Source organism: Peromyscus leucopus, chromosome 18, assembly GCF_004664715.2.
Source record: "Peromyscus leucopus breed LL Stock chromosome 18, UCI_PerLeu_2.1, whole genome shotgun sequence".
Classification (NCBI taxonomy): domain Eukaryota; kingdom Metazoa; phylum Chordata; class Mammalia; order Rodentia; family Cricetidae; genus Peromyscus; species Peromyscus leucopus.
The window spans coordinates 3,430,124-3,454,104 of record NC_051078.1 but is presented as its reverse complement, the minus strand read 5'-3'; the positions used below and the strand labels follow the sequence as shown (position 1 = coordinate 3,454,104).

At 56.5% G+C, this 23,981-nt stretch overlaps 1 protein-coding gene across 4 annotated transcripts; it reads left to right on the top strand.

Annotated features, from left to right (window-relative positions):
* Nucleotides 1–3,516: 3,516 nt before the first annotated feature.
* Nucleotides 3,517–21,082, top strand: Agap2 (ArfGAP with GTPase domain, ankyrin repeat and PH domain 2). 4 transcript variants are annotated; one of them, XM_037196710.1, is made up of 19 exons: nt 3,517–3,805; nt 10,614–10,672; nt 11,426–11,513; nt 11,694–11,779; nt 11,923–12,070; nt 13,684–13,818; nt 14,118–14,227; nt 14,785–14,943; nt 15,101–15,187; nt 15,280–15,384; nt 15,785–15,947; nt 16,112–16,231; nt 16,989–17,117; nt 17,976–18,035; nt 18,276–18,424; nt 18,530–18,620; nt 18,750–18,972; nt 19,091–19,346; nt 19,472–20,504. In XM_037196710.1, the coding sequence occupies exons 1-19, from the start codon at nt 3,646–3,648 to the stop codon at nt 19,712–19,714; spliced, it is 2,571 nt and encodes an 856-aa protein (XP_037052605.1). In that variant the 5' UTR covers nt 3,517–3,645; the 3' UTR covers nt 19,715–20,504. The 4 variants fall into 4 exon arrangements, with proteins under 4 accessions (XP_037052605.1, XP_037052606.1, XP_028742114.1 ...); XM_028886281.2 differs by lacking the exon at nt 3,517–3,805 and adding an exon at nt 7,128–9,026 and having other exon boundaries at nt 19,472–21,082; XM_037196711.1 differs by lacking the exon at nt 17,976–18,035 and having other exon boundaries at nt 3,518–3,805; nt 19,472–21,082.
* The last annotated feature ends 2,899 nt before the right edge of the window (nt 21,083–23,981 follow it).

Below are 23,981 nucleotides of genomic sequence, written 5' to 3'. Positions count from 1 at the left end.
TCCTGTCTGAGACAAAGCCGCAGGCGCGGGTGGACACGGGTGTACTCCACATCTCTAGAACACACACGTACCTGATCCTGGGCTGGCACAAAAGGACACGAGGTGTGGGGGCGGCACTGGAATATGAATAGAATAAGAGTATCCATACTGCCTTTTTAAATTTTATTTATTTTTACTTTATGCACATTGGTGTTTTGCCTGCATGTGTGTCTGTGCGAGGGAGTCGGATCCTCTGGACCTGGAGTTGCAGACAGTTAGTTGTGAGCTGTCGTGTGGGTGCTGGGAATTGAACCCCGCTCCGTCCTCTGGAAGAGCGGTCAGTGCTCTTAACCACTGAGCCATCTCTCCAGCCCTGACTCTTCATACTTTCACTCCAAATGGGGGAAAATGGATGGCTAGTCAATAACGGTATTGCATAAGTGTTTGGATGCAGTGCCCTTTGAACCGGAGTAAGAAATGGCACAATCCTTCCTTTCCTCCTGGACAAAGAAGTGGCCTCCTCCACCCCACACACCCCACCCCCATCAAGTCCACACCGGTGATTTGAGTCTGTGTGTGCTCACATCCTGTAACTGCCCACAGTCTAGTTTTGCAGCTTGATTCAAACTGCATGGGTTTTAACTTTGTGACTTACTATCTGTATGGACCAGGTAGCTAAACCCTCTGTACCTACTGCTTCATCCATAAAATGGGCATAGATGGCAACGCGTTTACCTCTACCAATACTTCGCTAACAACTTCTGTATTGTTGTGAGCACTGAATGAGCTAGACTATATAAAATGCTTGAGGGGTTGGGGATTTAGCTCAGTGGTAGAGTGCTTGCCTAGCAAGCACAAGGCCCTGGGTTCGATCCTCAGCTCAAAATAAATAAATAAATAAATAAATAAATGAATGCTTGAGTCAATACCCAGTACCTAACAAGACTCAGTTATTACTGTTTAGTGCATTTTTTATGGAGTCCAGTAATAATCCAAATTCAACCCCTTTATCTCCAAATATAAAAATGTTCACAAAGTTACCCTTCATAAACCATCCTCAAGAAAATATGCATGAGAGTCTAGAGAGCTGGCCCTTGAGTTCAGTCCCCAGCACCCACATGGTGGCTCACAACCATCCATAGCTTCAGTTCCAGGGGACCCAATACCTTCTTCTTACCTGTGGAGGCACCAGGCATGCATGTGGCACACATACATATGTGCAGGCAAAACACTCATACACAGAAAATAAATAAATTTTTAAAGAAAATAAATACTGGGGCCTGGAGAGATGGCTCAGAGGTTAAGAGCACTGGCTGCTCCTCCATCGGTCCTGAGTTCAATTCCCAGCAACCACATGGTGGCTCACAACCACCTGTAATGAGATCTGGCGCCCTCTTCTGGCCTGCAGGCATATATGCAGACAGACACTGTATACATAATCAATAAATTTTAAAAAGAAAGAAAGAAAATAAATACTGGCTGGTCCCTAATGGCACACACACCTTTAGTTCCAGCACTCGGGAGGCAGAGGCAGATGGATCTCTGTGAGTTCAAAGCTAGCCTGGTCTACAGAGTGAGTTTCAGGACAGCCAGGGCTGCACAGAAAAACCTCTGTCTTTAAAAACAATAAAATAAAAACAAATACTTCTAAAATAGTTTTTTTTTAAAGAAGCTATACAAAAGATAATTTGCTATCTCCAGATAGGTTCAATCTGATTTGAAACAAAACAATTAGGCCAAAGCTGCAGAGATAGGCTCGGGATGAAGTACTTGCTCAGCAAGTGTGAGGACCAGAATTTGGACCCCAGAGTTTACATAAAGGCCAGGCAGGTATGCTGCTGCCTGTAACCCTGGCACTCTGGAGATGGAGACGGGAGGTCTGCATGGCAAGCTGGCTAGCTAGTTTAGCCTGTCAGAAAGTTCTGGGCTTGCTGAGAGACCCTGCCTCGATGAGTAGATGTGGAGAGGAATGAAGGAAGACACACTGTCAACTTTGGAGTAACCCCCACAAAGGCACAGTGTCCACACACACCCATACACACGTGCTGTGAAGGGTGGGTAGTTTTAACTGTCTTGTCAGGGTTTAGAATCATCGCGGGAGAGGCTCTCAATGAAAGATTTTTGTCTACATGGGGTTGGCTTGTGGGCATGTCTCTGTAGGGGTGTCTTAATTAAATTAATTGATGTGAAAAGAACCAGTCCACTGTGGTGGCCCCATTCCCTAGGCAGGAAGTCATGGACCGTATAAGAGTGTCAGTGGAGGGTTCAACACCAGCAAACGGGTGAGCATATGACGTTCCCACAGCAACGGGCTATAACGCAGAACTGTAAACTGAGATAATCCTTGTGTTGACCAAGTTGTTCTTGCCAGGGAATTGTATCACAGCGAAAGAAACGAAGCCAGAGCACTCGGGAGCACACACGCCTCTGCGCACCATACACACATACACGTGACAAAAAAATAATAATTGAGCCAACTACCACTTACGTACGACCCACCCCCTCCAACTTAATCTCCATTTTCCCCTTGAAATCCTCATTTCTCTTCTCTATCAGGTCATGAATCAAGAGCAGAACCATGGTACTGAGGGACTAGCTGGCAGGTACCTCCACTGTGTGTGTATTAAATTAAAAGTACAATTAGGGGCTGGAGAGACGGCTCAGAGGTTGAGAGCACCGACTGCTCTTCCAGAGGTCCTGAGTTCAATTCCCAGCACCCACAGGGTGGCTCACAACCACCTGTCATGAGATCTGGCGCCCTCTTCTGGCCTGCAGACATACATGTTGTGTACATAATAAAAAGTACAATTAGCTCTTTGTTCACCTGTTATGGGCCTTTCTGAGCAACAGTTTGCACTTCTGGGTAATCGTGGTAAATTCTCCTACCCTTTGGGCTTGTCATTAATATATATGAAAGCTTGTCGTCGTCGATGATTAGTGTTATACACATGCTAATTACGAGGATAGGAACTGAACTTGGAGCACATAGTTTTATCTGGCTATAGGTTGTTTTCCTCCCCTAGAACCCACTCTTCCCATAACTACTTGGGTCCTATAAACAGGAGCCGGTTACAGTGAATAACCGACGAAGGGAAGAGAGAGGGGCAAAAAGTGGGACTTGAACTCTTGATGTTTAGAAGTGCGAGCCTTAGCTTTAATGGCTGAGCGATCGCAGCAGTCCAAAGTAGTGAATAACCGCACACTAGCATGCAGGCCTCTGGGAGGACAGGCCGAGGGCAGGTGGATTTCTGTGTGTGATTCTGAGACAAATTTACAAATCACCCAGAGTATGGGATCCTACCTGTGATCTCTGCTGGCCACATTCTCCCAGAACCAACACCCATCTTAATTAGCTACCTCCCACAGAGGCTGTGAGAACCCTTATTAAGGTCGCTCCCTGCACCCGACAGCAATCATACCCGGGGCTGGCTGTCAGAGCTGAAAGACCAACACTAGAGGGGGCAGGAGGTGTAAGAGGTAGTACCGTGTGGGTTGTGGGTTTGAAACTCACCAGCCAGGAAGTGAGGCCGACAGACGGAAGGGCGGGCAGGGTTGACGAGTTCTGGGGCACAGCAGAAGAGGCCTTCTGGAGTTTGGGGGGGCTGCGGGGTCATGGGCTTCGGGGCCAGAGGTGGTTGTTAGTCCGGGAAGGCAGGTCTGTGCAACATGCACGCCCAGAGGCAGCTGGCTCTCGCCACAGTAAGAGCAGAAATCAGGCGACATGAGGTGGCCAAGCAGGCTCTAAGCCGACTCAGGAAGCTGGCGGAGAGAGTGGGTGACCCTGATCTCCGAGATGGGATCCAGGCCTCGCTGGACAACATACGAGGTAAGAGCTGCATGGTCCCTAGCCTGGCTGTTTGGGGGACCAGCAGGGGACACAGAAAGGCTTAACTGTAGACATAACTGCTTGCTGCTCAAGCAGCCACTTCCTAGTTCTTAAGATGGAACCGAGACCCGGGAAAAGGACATTGGGGAGGATGGGAAAAGACCTGGAGGGAGGTATTATTATTTTTTATTTCTCTTTCCAAAATCACCTCTGAGCAGAATTCCAGTCACTGTGGAGCTGACCTTCTTGGCAGCAGAGAGTGGCAAAGCGCTGGAAAGACAGATCTTAGCAGGCCCTTTAGACGTCGTATTCCCTGTCTGGGGAGTCCAAGAGCAGGAAGCAGCCAGGGGCAGAGGTCCTGGGACTTGATAATGTGTTCATTCCCAGGACCCACTAAAGATCAGTGACCTCTTGTTCTCCAGCTGAGAGAAACACACACACACACACACACACACACACACACACACACACACACACACACGAGGAGGCGTGATATGTCAGGTTCCCGAGCACACTAACCCTCACAACTCCACGCTCGCTTTGTATAGCTGCCCTGCAGCGAGGTCCCCGGGACTTGCCCCGGGCCCCTCCCCTCCTGTGCCCCCGGGCTTGTCTTCCCCTCACCTCCTCAGCGCCTTCTTCCGTTCTACCTCCTCCATTAGAGCAAGCGATGACAACACAGAGAGGAAGTGCTGCCATGGCAACACCATCCGCCACATCCTCCTGGCCCTCTGTAGCCTTGGATCCTGTGGTGGGGCCCTGGCAAGCCTGTCCCTTCATCCCCGGGGCCCACCACTGAGGAACTGGGGGACTTAGGGTTCATCCATCTGCGGACGCCCAAGAGACTCCCAAACGCAGGCTCTCTTGCTTGCGAAGTGTGTCAGGTAGAAGCCCGTCTTCCATCGCCCCCTGATCATTCCAGTTATCAGTCCTTTCCGCTCTTAGCTACTTCTCCAGGGAGGGAGATGTCAAAAAAAAAAAAAAGAAAGAAAGAAAAATTTTCCATCAAGGGCACCACCTGACCCCATTTGGAGGAAGGATCGGTTGGTTTAGGTTGGTAGTAGAATGGTCCCCATCCCTTCCCATGCCCCTCTCTTCTCCTTACTCCTTCGGGGCTTAGTACTCTTAAAGTTCCAGCACCCAACCCTTTGAGGGAAGAACTACAGCAGCGTCTTCTCTGATATCCTAAGTGATGAAAACGGGGACTTCGTAGGGAGGAACTCTAGGTCCCACCACTGTCTGAGTCAGTGGAGTTGGGACCAAGCAAAGAAGCCCCGTTTAGTTCCAGAAAGGGGGAGAGAGCTGGTGTGATGGGGCACCCTAGTAATCCTAGCACTCTAGCCCCACAACTCAGGAGAATGGAGCAGGGCTGAGAGTCCTGGGGCAGCCTGGATCACATAGCAAGTCCCCAACCAGCCCCAGACTCAACTATATAATGAACAGGCATTTTTTAATAATAAAATAAAGTCTCAAAAGGAGGGTAGAGAGAGAATGGTTGGAGGCAGAGTAGACCTTTTCTCCATGTTTTTGTGTGTGGTGTGTGTTGCCGGAGATGTCGGGACCTAGGGCCTCCAAACCTCCTCCGTGCGTGCGGGCATGCTCTACCATTCACGTCTCAGCCCAATGCTGGTTTGTTATTATTGTTGTTGTTGTTTTGAGACTGGGTTTGGATCCTGCTGTCTATCTCAGGCTGGCCTCGAACTCACTGTGTAGCTCAGGCTGGCCTTGACCTTTCAGCAATCCTCCTGCCTCAGCTTCCTCAAAAAGGTGCACCACTCCACCTGGCAAAGCTCTACTCCAAGTAGTCTGTTGTACTCTGAGCGAGACGGAATTCTGCTCCCACTGAACACGAAGGAAAACCGAGACAGGCTCTCTGAATATTAAAAAGCTAACAATTCCCCCTTATCTTCTCCTTCACGATAGACTAGAGTGTTTCCTGTCCTGGTGTGTCATCCTAGTTCTGAAGGGCACTCCCTAAGAAACCACTGACCTCCAAGATAGGAGGATCTGGGAGAGAGTGGGTATGGGCCTCTGGAAAACAAAGGCTCCCCGCATGCCGGTTCAGCCCCCAACCCTTACCCCCACCGGGCCGAACACTCTGCTGGCTCCTGCCTCCAAGAGCCGCCCACGGCCCGCACTTATTATAGTCTCGGCTGCGTCAGGAGGGTGGAAAGCCGAATCAAAGGACCGCCGAGGCTCTCCAAACCCCGGGCAGGGGTCTCCAAGGCTTCAGGGAGAGACTTTCTTCCTTCCAGCCCCCCCACCCCCCTCCATGGGGACTCAGTCTGCCTTCTGCACGGACTTAACTGCTCGTGTGTCCCTGCCCCTCTGGAGGACAAAGCCTTGAACTCCAAAGCCCCTCAAGGGGTGGGGACCCAGTGCAAATACTGTCCATTCGCTCTGGCCTCCCCCTTTAACCTGCTCTGAGAGCCCAGCTACATAGACCTCAGGAGACTGAATGGACACACCTAAGAGGCCGGCTCCCGCTGCCTCCACTGAGGGGGTTCCTTGTGTCCAGATCCCCCGCAGGTGGGTAGCCAGGTGTGAGAGTAGCGCCTTCACTAACCCAGCGTCCCCTGATTGGTCCCCCACCCATCCTACACACTGATCCCTCCTCTCCGCTTATCCCCGCCGCAGCTTCTGAGGCACTCTTGGAGCTACGGTTGCTATGGAGACTAGATGCATTTTGGAATAGGGGGGTGTCAATTGGTAGATGTATTTCTTCCACCTTGAGCTGGGGCCTTTGACTCACGCTGCAGCTTGGGCTCAGGAGCTCTCTCCAGTCTCTCTCCTCTAGAGGCAAACCCCCACCCCCCACCCCCCCACCCTACCCCCACCCTACTAAGTTCCTTGTTTGTCCCCATCCCTGGGGAACAATTTCCAAGTTCACTTTGGGACAATCAGTTCCAGTCGCAGTGCTGCGAAAGTACTCAGTATGGGGTGGGAGTTGGGGTGGAAGAGGGAGCTGGGTGATGAGAACGGAAACTCGCCCAGGTACCCCGAGAAAGGAAAGAAAAGGGGTCCCAAGAAGGAATGTCAGGGCTCCTCATATTCCCATTTCAGTTCCCCAGAATTGACAGAGACCAAAGGAGTCCTGTTTCCTGTATCTGTCCAGCAATAGATCAGTGTTTTTACCTCTGTCCCTAAATGTCACACTCCACTTTCGTGTTCCCTAACCGTGGTGTGAGAAAGGAGGGGGCCGGGCAGTTGGCGGAGGTGAATCCAAGCCCCAGGAAATCCAGTCCAGGTTTTGGAAGGGAAATCCAGTCCTGGATTTTGTACCGCCCTAGCAGACAGCGGTGCTGGTGGAGGGGGGGGGGAGAGATGGGTTGGGGGGGCCCGCGGGCCGCCTCCTCCTCAATGTGAGGGGAGCGCCCGGACACAACGCGCATCCGGACCGAGCCGATCCCGGGCGAGGCCCCCCGGACTCTTCGCCAGGATCCACGCCCCTCCCCTCCCAGACCCCAGACCCGTGGGTTCCTACCCCCTCCCGTCCCCTCCTTCCTCCCCCACCGCCTCCAATATCTCCATCCCTAGCATCCTCCCCGTGCTCCTGCGAATCCCCCGCACAGACAGCCCCACGAGTCTCCTACCCTCAAGACCCCCCTTTCCCACTGCACCCGCGGCCTCTGCCCACTGAGTCCGCATTCCCGCCCCTGCCTTCCCCGCTCCCGTGCTTCTCCCCCCCCAGTCCTCTGTCCCCCTTTCCCTTCTTCCCCATTTGCCCCCACGACTGTCCTCGCCACCCTCCTCCGCCCATCTCCGCGCCCCCACCCAGGCCGGGGTGCACGGTCCGGCGCGCCTCCCCGGAGCAGCACCAAGGTCCCGGGGCTCCAAGGGGGTGGGGGCGCAGGGCGGGGAGCATGGGGAGGGGGCGCCCCATGTGATGGGAGGGGGCCGCAAGAGGAGGCGGCGGAGGCGGCGGCGACAGCGGAGCCGGGCTGGGGGCTCAGCGGGGTCCGGGGGCTGGGGGCAGCGAGCAGGGCGGCCCCATGGCCGGGCCCCCCTGAGGCAGTCCCGGGGAGTCCCCTCCCCTCCCCAGCTCGGGGGTCTCCGGGCCCCATGAGCCGGGGCGCGGGCGCGCTTCAGCGCCGGACAACGACCTACCTCATCTCGCTGACCCTGGTCAAGCTCGAGTCGGTGCCGCCGCCGCCGCCTTCCCCGTCTGCAGCCGCGGCCGGCGCCCCCGGGGCCAGCCGAGGCTCCGAGCCCCGAGATCCTGGCAGCCCCCGAGGCGCGGAGGAGCCCGGCAAGAAGCGGCACGAGCGTCTCTTCCACCGGCAGGATGCGCTGTGGATCAGCACCAGCAGCGCGGGCGCCGGGGGCGCGGAGCCCCCGGCGCTGTCCCCGGCTCCGGCCAGTCCGGCTCGCCCGGTCTCCCCGGCTCCGGGCCGCCGACTGTCCCTCTGGGCCGCCCCTCCGGGACCCCCGCTCTCCGGGGGGCTGAGCCCGGACTCCAAGCCGGGGGGCGCCCCCTCTGCCTCCCGACGCCCTCTACTCAGCAGCCCGAGCTGGGGGGGTCCGGAACCCGAAGGCCGGACGGGAGGCGGCGTCCCGGGCTCGTCCTCCCCGCATCCTGGCACCGGTAGCCGAAGGCTCAAGGTGGCGCCTCCTCCACCGGCTCCCAAGCCTTTCAAGACCGTGACCACTAGCGGAGCCAAAGCCGGCGGGGGCAAGGGCGCGGGCAGCCGCCTGTCATGGCCCGAAAGCGAGGGCAAGCCCAGGGTCAAGGGGTCAAAGAGCAGCGCCGCCGCGACCGGAGCTTCTGCCACGGCGGCCGGCGGGGGAGGGGGCGCTGCAGTCACGACCTCTGGTGGGGTCGGGGCTGGGGCCGGAGCGAGAGGGAAGCTGTCCCCTCGGAAAGGCAAGAGTAAGACCTTGGACAATAGTGACTTGCACCCAGGACCCACTGCCGGCTCTCCTCCTCCGCTCACCGTGCCAGCCACCCCAGTGCCAGCCACTTCGGTCACCGCCGCCTCCATGCAGCCCCTCGGGCCTGCACCCCCTATCACTCTGGAGCCACCGGCTCCGGGGCTGAAAAGGGGCCGGGAGGGCGGCCGAGCGTCCACTCGTGACCGCAAGATGCTCAAGTTCATCAGCGGTATCTTCACCAAGAGCACAGGGGGGCCTCCTGGCCCCGGTCCCCTTCCCGGACCCCCAGGCTTGTCTTCCAGCAGCGGGTCCAGGGAGCTGCTGGGCGCAGAGCTACGCGCCTCCCCTAGTGAGTAGGGAGGGTCAGGGCCGGAGACACCTGGACAGTTGATTTGGGGGGTGGGAGGACGCTGGGCAAGACCCAGGGAAGCTCTTCTCTGGGGTGGATGGAGGAGCTGGGCTCGCTCCTCGGCCCGGGGCTGGGGCAAAGACTAGGAAGAGGTCCTGGGGCCGTGAGACGTGACAGGAGTGGTTTTGGTACTTCCTGGGGGATGCTGGCCTTGGTTGATGCTTTAACTGTAGGAAATCCTCCCAGAGAAGCCTCAGTCAGACCCCAATCTCGGCCCTGGTTGGAGTCTAGAAGCCAGGCGATAGGGACTTGGCCTTGTGTGGAGGGACACTTGGAGGCGCAGGGGATGTGGACGCCTCAGTTTCCCCCGGAGTCATGGGCACAGGTGGTGTGGCCGTGACCTTGCAGCCGGGTTCCTCGCCAGAGACAGGTTTCCTGGGTTGAGAGCCGGCTGGTGGCTTTTCCATGCACTGAAGGTGGTGGATTGGGCGTTCTTGAGTGAGCGGGGGCTGGAACGCGCAGATTTAAATGTGAGCTGAGAGGGGGGCAGATAGGAAGCCTGGCTTCCCGCACTACCCACCCCCGCCCCACAGCGGCGTCGAACCCCGCTCGGGGCTGACCCCGGAGTGAGTCAGGGGGCGGAACTGCTGTAAAGACAATTCTTAGCCGTGGAGACTTGGGAGGCCATACAGGGAGGGAGCTTTATTTATTTTTTTTATTTTTTCCCTCCCGAGGGGTGCTTTTATTATTTTCTAACTGGTAGAGACAGGCGCGCGGGGGTGGGGGGTGGGTAGCGACCCGCGACTGGGTTCCGCTCACATTCCCCGGAGGGGAGGCGGGTCTGGAAGCGGGGGCGGCCCCGGGGGTTTGGCTTCTGAGCGGGTGGGAGCAGATGGCTCCGGATCCCCGAGTTCCCGCCGCAGCTGCGGCGCCCCGGGAACGTCCGGCCGGTGTCAGGCGCGGGGGCTGGACCCGGCAGGCGCAAGGAGAACCTTTTCTCCCTAGGCCTGTGGTTTCTCTCTGCCTGGGGATGGAGCCTTATAACCCCACGGTTCTTTCGGAGGCCATGGAGAGCTAGGCAGAGGAAAATCCAAGTTCTGTCCCCCCTGGGCGGTGGACAGGAGTTAGAACTACCTGTGCCACTGACCTTGAAAAAGGGCAGGGAAGCCCTCATCTTCGCTCCTGTGAAATGGAGATTGAGGAAGACCCACTCCATGCCAGGACTCAGGCCTTCCCCTTTGGATCTGCCCTGAGAATGTCAGGGGGACCCTCTTTCTCTGTGGTGGGAGGACAATCATTACTAGTTAAGTCGTCCTGATCTGGTCTGGGGCAAGGACCCGTGGTTGAGGATGTGTTTTAAGGGAGATGCCAACTGAAGTATTTTCGTCTTGCTGGCTCTGTTGCTAAGCAACCACTGAGCGGTGGCAACAGCTGTGGAAAGAGCGGCTGGGATGGGAGGACTGGGGACCACTCTCCAGTGCAGGCAGGGTCTTGCAGGTTAGGCGAACCCCTCAGAAGAGAGTGGCTGAGGGCTGGGAGTCCTCCTGGGCCACATCCTCCCTTCTTACTTCACTTTTCCCTTTGCAGAGGCTGTGGTCAATAGCCAGGAATGGACTTTGAGCCGCTCGATTCCCGAACTGCGCCTGGTAGGTAACCCAGGCCCTTGGCTTGCAAGCAAGCTTTACCTCCCGCCGGCACGCCCATTCGCTCCCTTCACCTCTCTCTTCTCGCTTTGAGAGCCAATCCGAGTTTAGCATCTTAGCGTCATGGCAGGATTGGGGGGGGGGCGGGACGACGTTGCTCAGTACATCCTCAGGACTTGAGCCTTCGTCCAGTCTCTTTCCATTTGTCCAGGCTTCCCATTTCTAGCATCTTAAGATTTTATTTACATTTATGTGAATGAACGTTCTATCTGCATGTACTCCTTTATTCCAGAAGAGGGCATCAGATCCCCACTATAGATGGTTGTGAGCCACCATGCGGTTGCTGGGAATTGAACTCAGGACCTCTGGAAGAGCAAGCTAGGACTCTTAACCACTGAGCCATCTCAACAACCCAGCATTTTTTTTTTTTTTTTTTTAAAACTCTTGGTGTTCTGTTGCTTAGAACAGGGTAAAACTTTCAACTAATGCCTTGGCCTATGCTCTACTACACACACAGGTTTAATGTGTTTACTAAACAACACACACACAAATGAACATTACTTACTTTGTGGTCTGTTTCAGCTTTGGGATCATTTCTTACCATACCATGCCCTGCTCCTCCCCTGGAGGGCCCTTTTGGGTAGCTTGACACTCCAGTCCCTGTGGGTTCCCTGGCATGAGCAGACCCAGCATCTTGCCCTTTCTTAACTCTTCTATCTCCGCTCACATCTCTCCTTTCTCACATCTCTCCTTTAGGGTGTGCTGGGTGATGTCAGGAGTGGGAAGTCATCCCTCATTCACAGATTCCTCACAGGTTCATACCAGGTGCTGGAGAAGACTGAGAGTGAGTTCTCGGGAGCCACAGGAAGCTAAGAGTGGGGGCCAGGGACCCACCAGTAAGATCAATGCCTGAGCAGGCACCAGGATGGGATTCGGGGGCATGGGAGCTAAAGTTAAGGGAATGTGGAAAGGTTTGGTGACCTGGCACCTCTGACCTATTAAGCTTTTTAACTCTTCTGGACAGGCGAGCAGTACAAGAAAGAGATGTTGGTGGACGGGCAGACTCACCTGGTGCTGATCCGAGAGGAAGCAGGAGCACCCGATGCCAAGGTGAGGGACGGAGGCAGTACTAGGCTGGCCAGGGTCAGCATTGGACATGGAAGCCTTCTCTGGCTTGCCAGGACCCCCTCTGAATGGTACCCAGAGTGGTGGGGCCTGTATGACCCTCTGTTTGCCCTCCCATCCCCTGCAAGTTCTCAGGCTGGGCGGATGCTGTGATCCTCGTCTTCAGCCTGGAGGATGAAAGCAGCTTCCAGGCTGTGAGCCGTCTCCACGGGCAGCTGAGCTCCCTCCGGGGGGAAGGACGAGGAGGTCTGGCCCTGGCTCTGGTTGGGACCCAAGGTAAGGAGGGGATATGGAAGCCTTGCTTTTAGGGGAGGGTGAAGGGTGCCTGTAAGTATTGCCCACTATGGTTGATAATTGGGCAAGGTGTCGAACTGGCTGTTTCGATTCCAGCAACCCTCTAGAGGGAGCCTGATGTCCAAATAAGGAAGTAATGAGCCAAACAAACTTCCCAAGGTCTCGGCAGAGAAAAGAGGACAGCCTGGGAGGAAAGGACAGCTGTAATGACCATCTCTGGAGATGTTGACTACCCTGTGTTCACTCTGCCATTTCTGACGACACTACCGTGGCATACACAGAAAATGTCAGGTCCTAGTGTGGATAGAGAGCCTTTCCCTTCAGCTGGGCGTCAGGCTGACGCTGTTGGAAAGGAATTTCTCTACAAGCAGGAAACAAGGAGATACTGGAGAAAGGAATAAGGAGAGAGCAGACAACTTTCAGTTCTTCTGGTAGGAGCTCAGACTGTACCACGACAGGAGGAGCGTAGTCACTGCCGTCTCTGTCCAGCTGGCAGGGCGCTCTCTGTGGCTGCACATGCTGCTCCAGGTGCAGCCTCCACCTGTCTCCCCTCCTGGTTTCTCTGACTGTAGGATGAGCAGCCCACCTGTTACATTATAGGCATTCAACTGTTCCCTGCTTCATGGCCCGGCTCTCCTCTCACACAGCTCGCAGGTTCAGTGAGTTTTCAGGGTGTTTGTCACCTGGGAGTCACAGCCCTTGTCAGGAACCTCCCCTCAACTTCGGGAGCATTGCCTGAAAACACAGACAGACACACACAGAGAGGCAGACAGACAGAAACATACAGATAGACAGACATACACAAAGACAGACAGACAGACACACACACACAGATACAGACAGACACACACACACAAACACACACACAAAGACACAGAGACACACACACACACAAAGACAGACACACAGAGAGACACACACACAGACACACAGACAGACACACACACAGAGGCAGACAGACAGAAACATACAGATAGACAGACATACACAAAGACAGACAGACACACACACACACACAGATACAGACAGACACACACACACAAACACACACACAAAGACACAGAGACACACACACACACAAAGACAGACACACAGAGAGACACACACACAAAGACACACAGACAGACACACACACAGAGGCAGACAGACAGAAACATACAGATAGACAGACATACACAAAGACAGACAGACACACACACACAGAGATACAGACAGACACACACACAAAGACAGACACACAGAGAGACACACACACAAAGACACACAGACAGACACACACAGAGAGGCAGACAGACAGAAACACACAGACATACACAAAGACAGACACAAGACACACACAAACACAAAGACAGAGAGAGAGAGAGACAGAGACAGACAGACAGACACACACACACACACACACACACACAGAGACTTAACTGGGCCCAGTACTCACAAAGGGGCCTATACACTTAACAGTCTACTTGAGGACAGATCTTCTCCCATACTCGATGACTCCAGGAGGTCTAGCCTGGGCTCCGAACACATGGTAACGGGAATCACGAACAGTGGAGGAAGGGCACCTCGCCAGTCCTGCCCCTTTGCTGTCCCCCCAGACAGGATCAGTGCTTCGTCTCCTCGAGTGGTGGGTGACGCTCGAGCCAGGGCGCTGTGCGCGGAGATGAAACGCTGCAGCTACTACGAGACCTGCGCCACTTACGGGCTCAATGTGGACCGGGTCTTCCAGGAGGGTGAGTGTGGCCGTCCCCAGCAGGCAGAAGGCCAGAGGTCCTGTGACATGGGAGAGGCCCAGCATGCAGTTCTGTGTTTCCCAGGGACAGGAAACTGGCCTCTGGGAGGGAGGAGGGGTCCGGGAGCCTATGGAGGGTTTGGTTAATTCAGAGGGTTTCTGGGCTGCTGGATCTGGCTAGGCCATAGGTGGCATGGAGGCTCTGGTGACGAGGAAGTTGGGGCTTTATTATCTCCTGGGGCTTGGTCTTGGGTATCATCTGTCCTGCTCCTGACTCCCCCCAATTCCCCTTCCCTCCAGTGGCCCAGAAGGTGGTGACTCTGCGCAAACAGCAGCAGCTCCTGGCAGCCTGCAAGTCCCTGCCCAGCTCACCAAGCCATTCAGCTGCTTCTACTCCCGTCGCTGGGCAGGTGAGTTTGGGGTGTCCGAGACCGATGTCCGGTTCAGAGGAAGTGGGGAAGTGAGTGGGAATAGAAAGCAGCAGTGAGGCCGGGCAGTGGTGGTCCACGCCTTTAATCCCAGCACTCTGGAGGCAGAGGCAGGAGGATCTCTGAGTTTGAGGACAGCCTGGTCTACAGAGTGAGTTCCAGGAAAACCAAGGCTACACAAGAAAGAAAAAGGAAGGAAGGAAGGAAGGGAGGGAGGGAGGGAGGGAGGGAGGGAGGGAGGGAGGGAGGGAAAGAAAATAACATTGAAGTGGAAGTTGGCCAGGCATGAGATGTCATTTGCAATGTCTAAGCAAGTCACCCTCTCTCTCTCCTCGGGTTATCTGCACCGCTGTATGGCCACCAGTACTCAGGGAGTCATACTTCGTAAAACTTAAAGCAGCTGGGCAGTGTGAGGGGAGACTTGTGTTGCTGGTGGCAATGAACGAATAATAATGACGTAGGGGATGCCACATCCTGGACGTCAGCTTAGCTTGGTTGGGTGTCCATGTTGAGCTCTGTTGACTCCTCTGTGCCTCCAGGCTAGTAACGGCGGCCACACTAGCGACTACTCTTCCTCCCTTCCATCCTCACCCAATGTCGGGCACCGGGAGCTCCGAGCTGAGGCGGCCGCTGTGGCTGGGTTAAGCACTCCAGGGTCCCTGCACCGAGCAGCCAAGCGAAGGACCAGCCTTTTTGCGGTATGGGACATGCCGGCCCCCCTTTTTTTCTCCTCTCCTGTGGCCTGCCTGTCGTCCTGAGTCCCTGGACTTCTCTGTGGGCTCTTCCTCTCTCTTTTCACTATTTCCCATCATTGCATCCTACTCGTCCTCTGGCTAATGCCCATAATCGTTCCAGAACCGTCGTGGCAGTGATTCTGAGAAGCGGAGCTTGGACAGTCGGGCGGAGACAACGGGGAGTGGGCGTGCCATCCCCATCAAACAGGTAAGGGGTTCGCTCGGGAGCTGGAGAGAGGTCTGAAGCGGCTGTTCTTAGCTGGCTTTTCCTCCCACACATCTTCCTTTCTGATCTTCCAGAGCTTCTTGCTAAAGAGAAGCGGCAACTCCCTGAACAAAGAATGGAAGAAAAAATACGTGACTCTCTCCAGCAATGGCTTTCTACTCTACCACCCCAGCATTAATGTGAGTAGTGGAGATGGTCCACCCTGGAGAACCTTGGAAATCCTTCTGGTTTTTCTTCCATGTCTCCGACAAGTCCCAGCATCATTTCTGGGGAGCGTTAGCCCTGTTCTCTTAGGCCCGTGAAGTTTATCTGTCCTGGGGACAGGAAGGTATCCATTGCCCCAGGAACTTGCAGTCTTGTGGGAGAGTACCATGGAGGGGCCTGTCCCCGGCCTGCCATTCAGGGAATGCTTCCTGGCCAACTCTGGCAGGTCTGCCCCCTACAGGGTCTTCCCAGTCCAGTCAGCTCTCAGGGCCCCTCTGTAGCCTGTTATTACTGCCTACTTCTCAGCGCTCTCAAAGACCGGAGGCCCCCCACCCCACCCCCCACACCCAGTCTCTCAACCCCGTACCTCTACAGGATTACATCCACAGTACACACGGCAAAGAGATGGACTTGTTACGAACGACGGTCAAAGTCCCAGGCAAGCGGCCCCCCAGGGCCATCTCTGCTTTTGGCCCCTCAGCCAGCATCAATGGGTTGGTCAAGGACATGAGCACCGTCCAGATGGGTGAAGGCCCTGGTAAGTGGGGCCCATGCCAAGTGGGCGGGGAAGGAGACCAGGACAGAGGAAAGGGCTGGGGGAGAGAGGAAGGAGTTGGTGCTACCCTGGCGGTGTGGGGGTGGGGGCTGATAGAGAGAGGACTGGAGAGGCTTCACTGATCCCTCTCCCTCTCCTTCCTGCAGAAGCAACTACTCCTATGCCCAGCCCCAGCCCCAGCCCCAGCTCCCTGCAGCTTCCGACAGACCAGACATCTAAGCACCTGCTGAAGCCAGACCGGAACCTGGCCCGGGCCCTCAGCACCGGTTAGTGGGGCCTACTACCTACCCCTCCATCTACTGGCTTCCAGCCCCAAATGGGATCTGGGTGGGAAGTGTAAGAAAGTGGAGGCTTGGAGCAGGAACACGTGTCTGAGGGAACACAGGGATGTCTGCTGGTGACTGGCACCGAGCCTCTGTGCTGTGTCTGCCGTGGCAGTGAAGACAGCTAGACGCCAGAGCCAATCTGTCTGCCTGAGCTAGGAGTCTAGTGTGCCTTGAAGCCACATGGGCAAGTGACTTGACTTCTCCATGCCTCAGTTTCCACCCTATCGGAAGTTTCTCCAAGGTTTAATTGAACAAACTGGGGACTTTGACCAACATATACATAGTCAGCTGTCAGTGTTTGAAATGTTTGGAAATTATATCTGTAAATTATATCATTTATATATTACACAGACATAGACATGAACAGAAAGTAGCACTGTAATGAATGTGTCTTAGAACAACTTATTGGGTCAAGATTATTATCCCCATTTTAGGGATGGAAAAAAAAAACTGAGGCTCAGAAAATAAATCGACTTGCTCAAGGTCTCCAGGCCAGTAAGTTGCAGAGACCAGAGCTGAGTAGAGATCTGATTCTAAAGCCCTCCTCTGCCCACCTCCCAGGAATGATCCTGGGGTGCCTTTTGGACAGGGACAGCTGAGGAGGGATACCCTAAAATGCCAGTTAGTTCAGGGCAGGATGCAAGCCATAAGGGAGTCTATGGAAGGGCCACTGAGGCACTGTGTCCCCCTCCCTAAGACTGTACCCCATCTGGAGACCTGAGTCCCCTGAGTCGGGAGCCCCCACCTTCCCCCATGGTGAAGAAGCAGAGGAGGAAAAAGCTGACCACACCATCCAAGACGGAAGGCTCAACGGTGCAGGCCGAAGGTGAGGTCGTGGTGGAGGTCCCACTCCCGCTCCAGACCCTCACCCCCTGAATACGAACCCCTGACAGGCTCTTGCAGAGCAGGGTACGCGCCTGAACTGAGTGCTTGACGGTCACCCCCACTGCGCATAACTGAGTGGGGGAACAGATGGCCACCACCCAGCTCCTGTCCCTCCCTCGCCCCCAGCCCCTGTTCTTTTCTCCTGGTTCCTGCCCTTATCTGCACTTCTGACCCCATCTTCTGCACCCATATCTAGCACCGCAGACCCTGAACTCGGTGTCCCCATCGACGCCCCAGCCCCTGCTCTTGATAACCTATGATTGGCAGGTTCCTCCAAGAGCCCTTGACCCCTGATCCCTAGATCTACCCCCCCCCCGCCCCCGCCCCAGCAATCTCTACTCCCAGTTCTACTGACTTCTGAGCCCCAGGGCCCTCATCCCAACCTCTCGGCCCTTTCCTACTGTTCACACAGATTCTGACACCCCTTCCCCCACAGAGACGACCAGGTTTCTTTCTGGTCACAATACCTGCCCGTCCCCGTCCCCCCCCCATCGTCCCCACCCCCGCCGCCCCATTCTTTGCCTGGTGCTCAGACCCGGGTTCCAGATCTGCCGACTCTCATGGCTCTTGGCTTCCGCTCCACTCTGCTCCGGGGCCACTGACTTTAGTTCTGCTTTCTCTCCCCATCTGTCTGTCCTGCTTTGTCTCTGGCACTCTGTCACTGTCTCTACCTCTCCGTCTGCCTCTTTCTCTTTCCTTGGTCTCTCTCTCTCTCTCTCTCTCTCTCTCTCTCTCTCTCTCTCTCTCTCTCTGTTGTACTCTCCACTCTGTCTCTATCTCCTTCGCTTCGGGAAACCAGCCAAGCGCAAAATGTGGAAACTAAAATCCTTTGGTAGTTTAAGAAATATTTATAAAGCAGGTAACACGCGGGAGCCGGGAGGGGTGCTAAGCTGGGGTGCAGAGGGGTGGGGGTGCCCCCCTGCTTCTCCCTGCATGTGCTCGGGCTTCCTGCTGTTTCCCACCTTCTGCTTCCCCCCACCCCCCACCCCACTATCCCACTCCTAGGGGCTCCAAGGACATCAGGGAGGAAGGGTTTGGGGAAGGCCTCCCGGCTTGAACTCTGTCCCTCACGACCTCTCCCACCCGCCCACCCACCCAGAGGAGAACTTCGAGTTCCTGATCGTGTCCAGCACCGGCCAGACGTGGCACTTCGAGGCGGCCAGCTTCGAGGAGCGGGACGCCTGGGTCCAGGCCATCGAGAGTCAGATCCTGGCCAGTCTGCAGTGCTGTGAGAGCAGCAAGGTCAAGGTAAAGGTTTGGAGGCTGCTGACGGAGGCTAGCAGGAGTGGCCGAGGGTCCCCCCCACCCCCACCCCGAGGTGCGGCTCTGAAACCTCACTACTTCTCTCTGCAGCTGCGCACGGACAGCCAAAGCGAAGCCGTGGCCATCCAGGCCATCCGAAACGCCAAGGGGAACTCTGCCTGCGTGGACTGTGGCGCGCCCAGTGAGTGCGGGGCGCGGGGCGGGGCGGGCGCTGCTGCTGCTGCGGGATCTGGGAGTCAGCGGGATGGAGAAAAGTGGAGCGCCAACCTCAGCTCACCGCTTACCGTTTCATCCTGCCCCCACCCCCCAGATCCCACGTGGGCCAGCTTGAACCTGGGGGCACTCATCTGCATCGAGTGTTCTGGCATCCACCGGAACCTGGGCACGCACCTGTCCCGCGTGCGTTCGCTAGACTTGGACGACTGGCCGCGGGAGCTGACCCTGGTGCTGACGGCTATTGGCAACGACACGGCCAACCGCGTGTGGGAGAGCGACACTCGGGGCCGGGCCAAGCCCACGCGGGACTCTTCGCGGTAAGGATGGAGGATCAGTGTGTGTGTGTGTGTGTGTGTGTGTACGGTTCCTGGGAGGTCCTGATTAGAAGTCCCCTACAACTCTTTCTCTTGGTGCCCCTGGTCCCTGGTCCTGCAGGGAGGAGCGTGAGTCGTGGATTCGCGCCAAGTACGAGCAGCTGCTGTTCCTGGCGCCTCTGGGTACCACGGAGGAGCCACTGGGCCACCAGCTGTGGGCCGCTGTGCAGGCCCAGGACGTGGCCACCGTTCTGCTGCTTCTGGCCCACGCGCGACACGGGCCGCTCGACACCAGCGTGGAGGACCCGCAGCTCCGCTCGCCGCTGCACTTGGCGGCCGAGCTCGGCCACGTTGTCATCACGCAGCTCCTGTTGTGGGTACGTAAGCGGAGAGGTAGGGGACGGGAGGCCAGAGGGTGGGCTTGGGGGCATAGAGTGGTCGGAGCGCGGGCGGAGGTCCCCTGGATGGCGCTGGGTCCCACAACGGCCTGTCCCTCCTGCAGTACGGCGCGGACGTAGCGGCCCGTGACGCGCAGGGCCACACGGCCCTGTTCTACGCTCGCCAGGCCGGCAGCCAGTTGTGTGCAGACATCCTCCTCCAGCACGGCTGCCCGGGAGAGGGCGGCAGCACAGCCACCACACCGAGCGCGGCCACCACCCCCAGCATCACCGCCACGCCCAGCCCGAGGCGCCGGAGCAGCGCTGCCAGCTTGGGCCGCGTGGACACCACGATCGCGCTGGTATAGTTGCCCAGCCGCGGGAGAGACACCACCTCCCCCTCCTACCCACCCCCCGCGCGCGGGCCGGGCACGACCACACCGGGTGGACCGCTGGACAGATGGCACCCACTCACCTCTCCAGTCCACACCCCGTCCCACGGGAGCACTTCCTACCCCCCACGAGGGCACAGCCCCGCACGCCTCCCAGGAGACACAGACTCACCTCCCTCTCCCCAGCGAGGCACGGAGACCCTAGCTCAACACGCCCCTACTCCACTGTTTCCACACTTGGATTGCCCTGGGTCTGTCTGCCCGCTGCCCTTGCAGCTGTACGCGCTCCAGGGCGCTCGGACTTGCCGGCTCGGGCCCGCTAGGGGCGGGTCAAAGATCCAGCCCTGCCTGCGTTCTACAATCTGGTGGCCGGAGCCCAAACCCAGGCTGGCTCCTGGGGCGACGCCACGCCAGAGGGAGGGGTTAGTAGTTGGAGGACTAGCCCTGGGACTTGGGACCAATATGGGGACCCCACCCCTTCCATGCTGACCTCACTGCCCAGTGAGGGGGAAGGGCAGCGAGGGGCAGGACCCCTGCTGCCCATGGAGGTGGAGGGGTCCCCAACCCTTTCCGTGAAAGGGTCCATGAGAAGTGGAACTCAGCTATCCCCTTCTGCCTGTCTATGAATGGAAGCTGAAGAGCCAGGGGGAGCCGAGAGCCTGGGTCCTTCCCCTTACGATCCTGGGATGGGGGAGGATGGGAACAGGAGGGGCCAGAGAGGGGTCTTGTAATTTATTGCTTTGTTCCCCAACATGGGGATGGGGTGGGTAGGGGCGAGGGGAGGGCATTTCAGGGTAGGGGAAGCCAGGGGTGGGCAGGGGTGGGGTGGGGTGGGGGTGCTCTCGGGTTGTGTCTGTGACCGTGACTGCGTACCTGTGACTGTGCAGCGCCCGTGGTGATCTGGGGTAGGGGGCCCCCTCCAGTGGGACCCCTCCCCCATAATCCTTTCTGTCCAGCCCCTCTCTCACTGGAGCAGCTCCAGATCCGTTTCTCTATCCTTTGCTCCCTCCCAGCCAGGGCTGAGAGGGTGTGCAGTGGCTGGGAGGGTGTCAGGGTCCTAGCCCCATCCCCAGAAGGGGGAGGTGGAATGGACTGACCTAGCCTAACCCTGCCTCCCTTAGTCAACCCAGGCTTTGGGCCGTCTGTGTCAGTGGTTTCCAGTTTTTAGTTTGTTTTTTTGTTTGTTTTTGTTTTTGTTTTTGTTTTTTTCCTGGCTAAAATATTTTGCAAAAGACCAGGTAATCGGGGAGTGGGGTGAGGAGGGGGCAGGGGGTTGCCCCCCTCACCTCCAAAGCAGGTGATGTGAATCTTAACAGCAATTAAAGAGGAAGTGATTTTTGTCTAGGGGGTGAGCTGCTGGTCTGTTATTGAAGAGGCAGGTGAGGGTACGGTCTTGGTGGATGTTGGGGGACTGGAGATGGGGAAGGGCCAGGCAGAGGTCCTTTCTGGGCTGGGGTTAGGACAGTACCCACAGGCACAGAGGTAGTTTCAGCTTTGGGATAGCCCTAGTAAGAGCAACAGTGGGGGGTCTGTGAACGAGTCAGGTGCATGAGAGATGCCAAACCTGGCAAAGAGTTGGAGCATGGTGTTGGGAGAAACCGAAACCGACAGGCCTGGGGAGTTAAGGGCTGAGAAGGTGGGGTGGTTCTGGTTCAAGAATGAGATTTAGTTTGGAAACCTGGCCCACTGTTCCCTAGCTGGGGGACACTGGACACGTGACCCCAGAGCCATACGTTGAAAGGGCACCTGTGACCCTCGAGAAGGTGCTGGATTAGTCTGCATACCTTGGTTAGTCACTAGGCGTCAGAGCTAGTGGGGGGTGCTAGGGACGGCAGGGGCGCAAGCTTTCCCTACCGTTTGCAGTGCCCTGGTGTCCACGCGATCCATGCCAGCATTTGCCCGCTCCTATTATGGGGTCACCCCAGGTCATGGTGGCTTGAGCCACAGTACCACCGCTGATTGCATGAGCAGCCCTGCTGTTTTTGTGTGTAGGAGCTGTAAGCATCAGGCCTGATGAAGGCTAGGCCAGTAGCCAATGCAGTTGGGTCCCCACGTGCTGTTATCTATCTTACAGAATCAGTGGGTGGTGTCAGCGTCTTTGGGTAGCGTTGATTCTAACCCCCCCCCCCGTGTCCTCTAAAGTTCTCACCTGTAAATGTGTCAGGGAACTGAGAAGGTCTGTCTGGTCATAGCTCCGGAGGCCGTTCTGCAGATCTCCAGGCTGGGTAGTCACCTCACACATCAGCATGGCCCCGGGGCGCGGGGGGCGCGGGGGCAGGGGGGGGAATGGACTTGAGGGCAGGGACAGACAGATGGACTTGTGTGGTCTGGGCAAAGGCAGGAAGACTGGCAGATGTCATTGCCTATCAGCTGAGATCCTTGGTCTGCTTTCCTCATCTCCACTTTCCTTCCTCATAGCAAAACTCACACCCTTCCTCAGAAGCTCGGAGTGTTAGATATGGGGAGGAACAAGGCCCCCGGACAGAATGAAGTCCCTTGTCAAGGGATCTGCAGGCCAGGGAAAGATGGTCAGGGTGTCGGCAAACTCTACCGCCAAGTAATTGATTCCTTTTAATGGGTTACGTCAGTCTCGTGGGACGAGAGGTGACGAAGCGCTCCAGGCTGTGGCAGAACAGGAAGGACATGCCTGGGTGGGCACGGGCAAGAGTGCTGCTGCCCTGTACCCAGGCAGCCCCACAACCAGCCATGAGCACTTGGGTTCTTCTTGTTCCCGAACTTCCCCACCCCCTTCTGGATGCCATCTGCCACACACCTGCTGTTCTAGTCCTTTTGTTTGCCTTAGCACAGCTGAGACGCGCTGACCTTCTTGGGAACTCTGCCAAAAGGCAGAAGAAAGGGAAAGGGGAACTTATTGAAAGTTCAGATTGGTCCAGTGCAGTGAGGGTTCTGTGGTTTCTGACCAAGCTGAGGTACCAAAGGTAACCTGCCCAGCTTCTTCCTCCTTCTCAGTCCAAGGGTGTCCCCTGTCACCCGACAGAAGCTTTTAGGATCCCCTAAGACTTTCCATATCCTCATCCCTTCCGAGCTCAGGCTGTGACAACCCCACGCTCACTACTGCCCCCTGGAGGCCAGTGCCGGATCAGCATCAGAAGGGCAATCACTCACTTAAGGGTCTACTGATGAGGTGGGTACTGGATTGAATGCAGTGCCCTGCCTACGGCCACTCAAGACAGCTAAGTTCTCACCCAGCTGCAGCATCTCCCCTCTCAAGACATTCACGGGGATGTGGGAAGCCGGACTTGTCTACATTTCAAAACGATTCAAGCATAGCACGCACAATCGGCCCTCATCCACATTCAGAAGAGGGCCAGATCCATGAGCTCCCTCAATAATCAGAGGCCTCTTCTGGGGATGGCAGTGTCCTCTGTCCCTTTCCTATCATGAACCTCCTTTGCCTCCAGCGAAGGCTACAAGGTCCCCTCTTGGCTGGGGACCCAAAGGAGAGACTTGACCATGATTGTCCCGAGGGTTCTCTACCCTGGGAGAGAAAACTGGGTGAGAGGTACCCACAGCTGTCCGCGGCAGTCGGGAAGAGATGAAGACACCAGGCCCCCACCTGTCTCTGGAATACTCTGAGGCTGGCATGTGGGCAGCCGCCCTGTCACTGGCTGTAGGTGGAGTTTTCCAGGGAACGGTAAATAACGGGGGGGGGGGGGGGGGGGGAGCTGGCTGGCAAGTGGAATGTGGAGCATGCTGCAGGAAGGAAGATGCCCTGTGTGGGCGTGGGAGGGTCTCTGCGGCACACCGCTTGACTTTCAGGATGTAAAGAGGGAGAGGAGAGGATCGCTACGGCTCAAGTGAAGCACCTGGCGGGCGCAGGTCGGCAGCCCGATACTGGCCAATTTTTATTTTCTAGAAATGAAGGGTAGGACTAGACTATGAAAGGAGGGATCGGGAGTCAGTTTTGCCGCAGCTTCTGGGACCCTCTAGGACTTGCCTCCAGATCCTCATCCTTCAGAGCTCTGACACTGGTGTATAAGTGCTGTCCTGCACAAAGCCTTGGGCTCCTCAGGCCTCTGGAGGCCCCTGCCTGGTCAGTTTACCAAGAAGGGAACAACGTTTCTCTCCAGGCTGGTGGCCTTGTCGGCTGGCCTAACCTCTGCCTGTGTAACCCAGGCACACCGATGCTCTCTGGGGGCGGGGGAGGTAGAGCAAACAGGGTCAGAGAACGAGTCTCCCATCCTGAAAAGACACCGAACCTCCCCTACAAAGGACTCCGCAC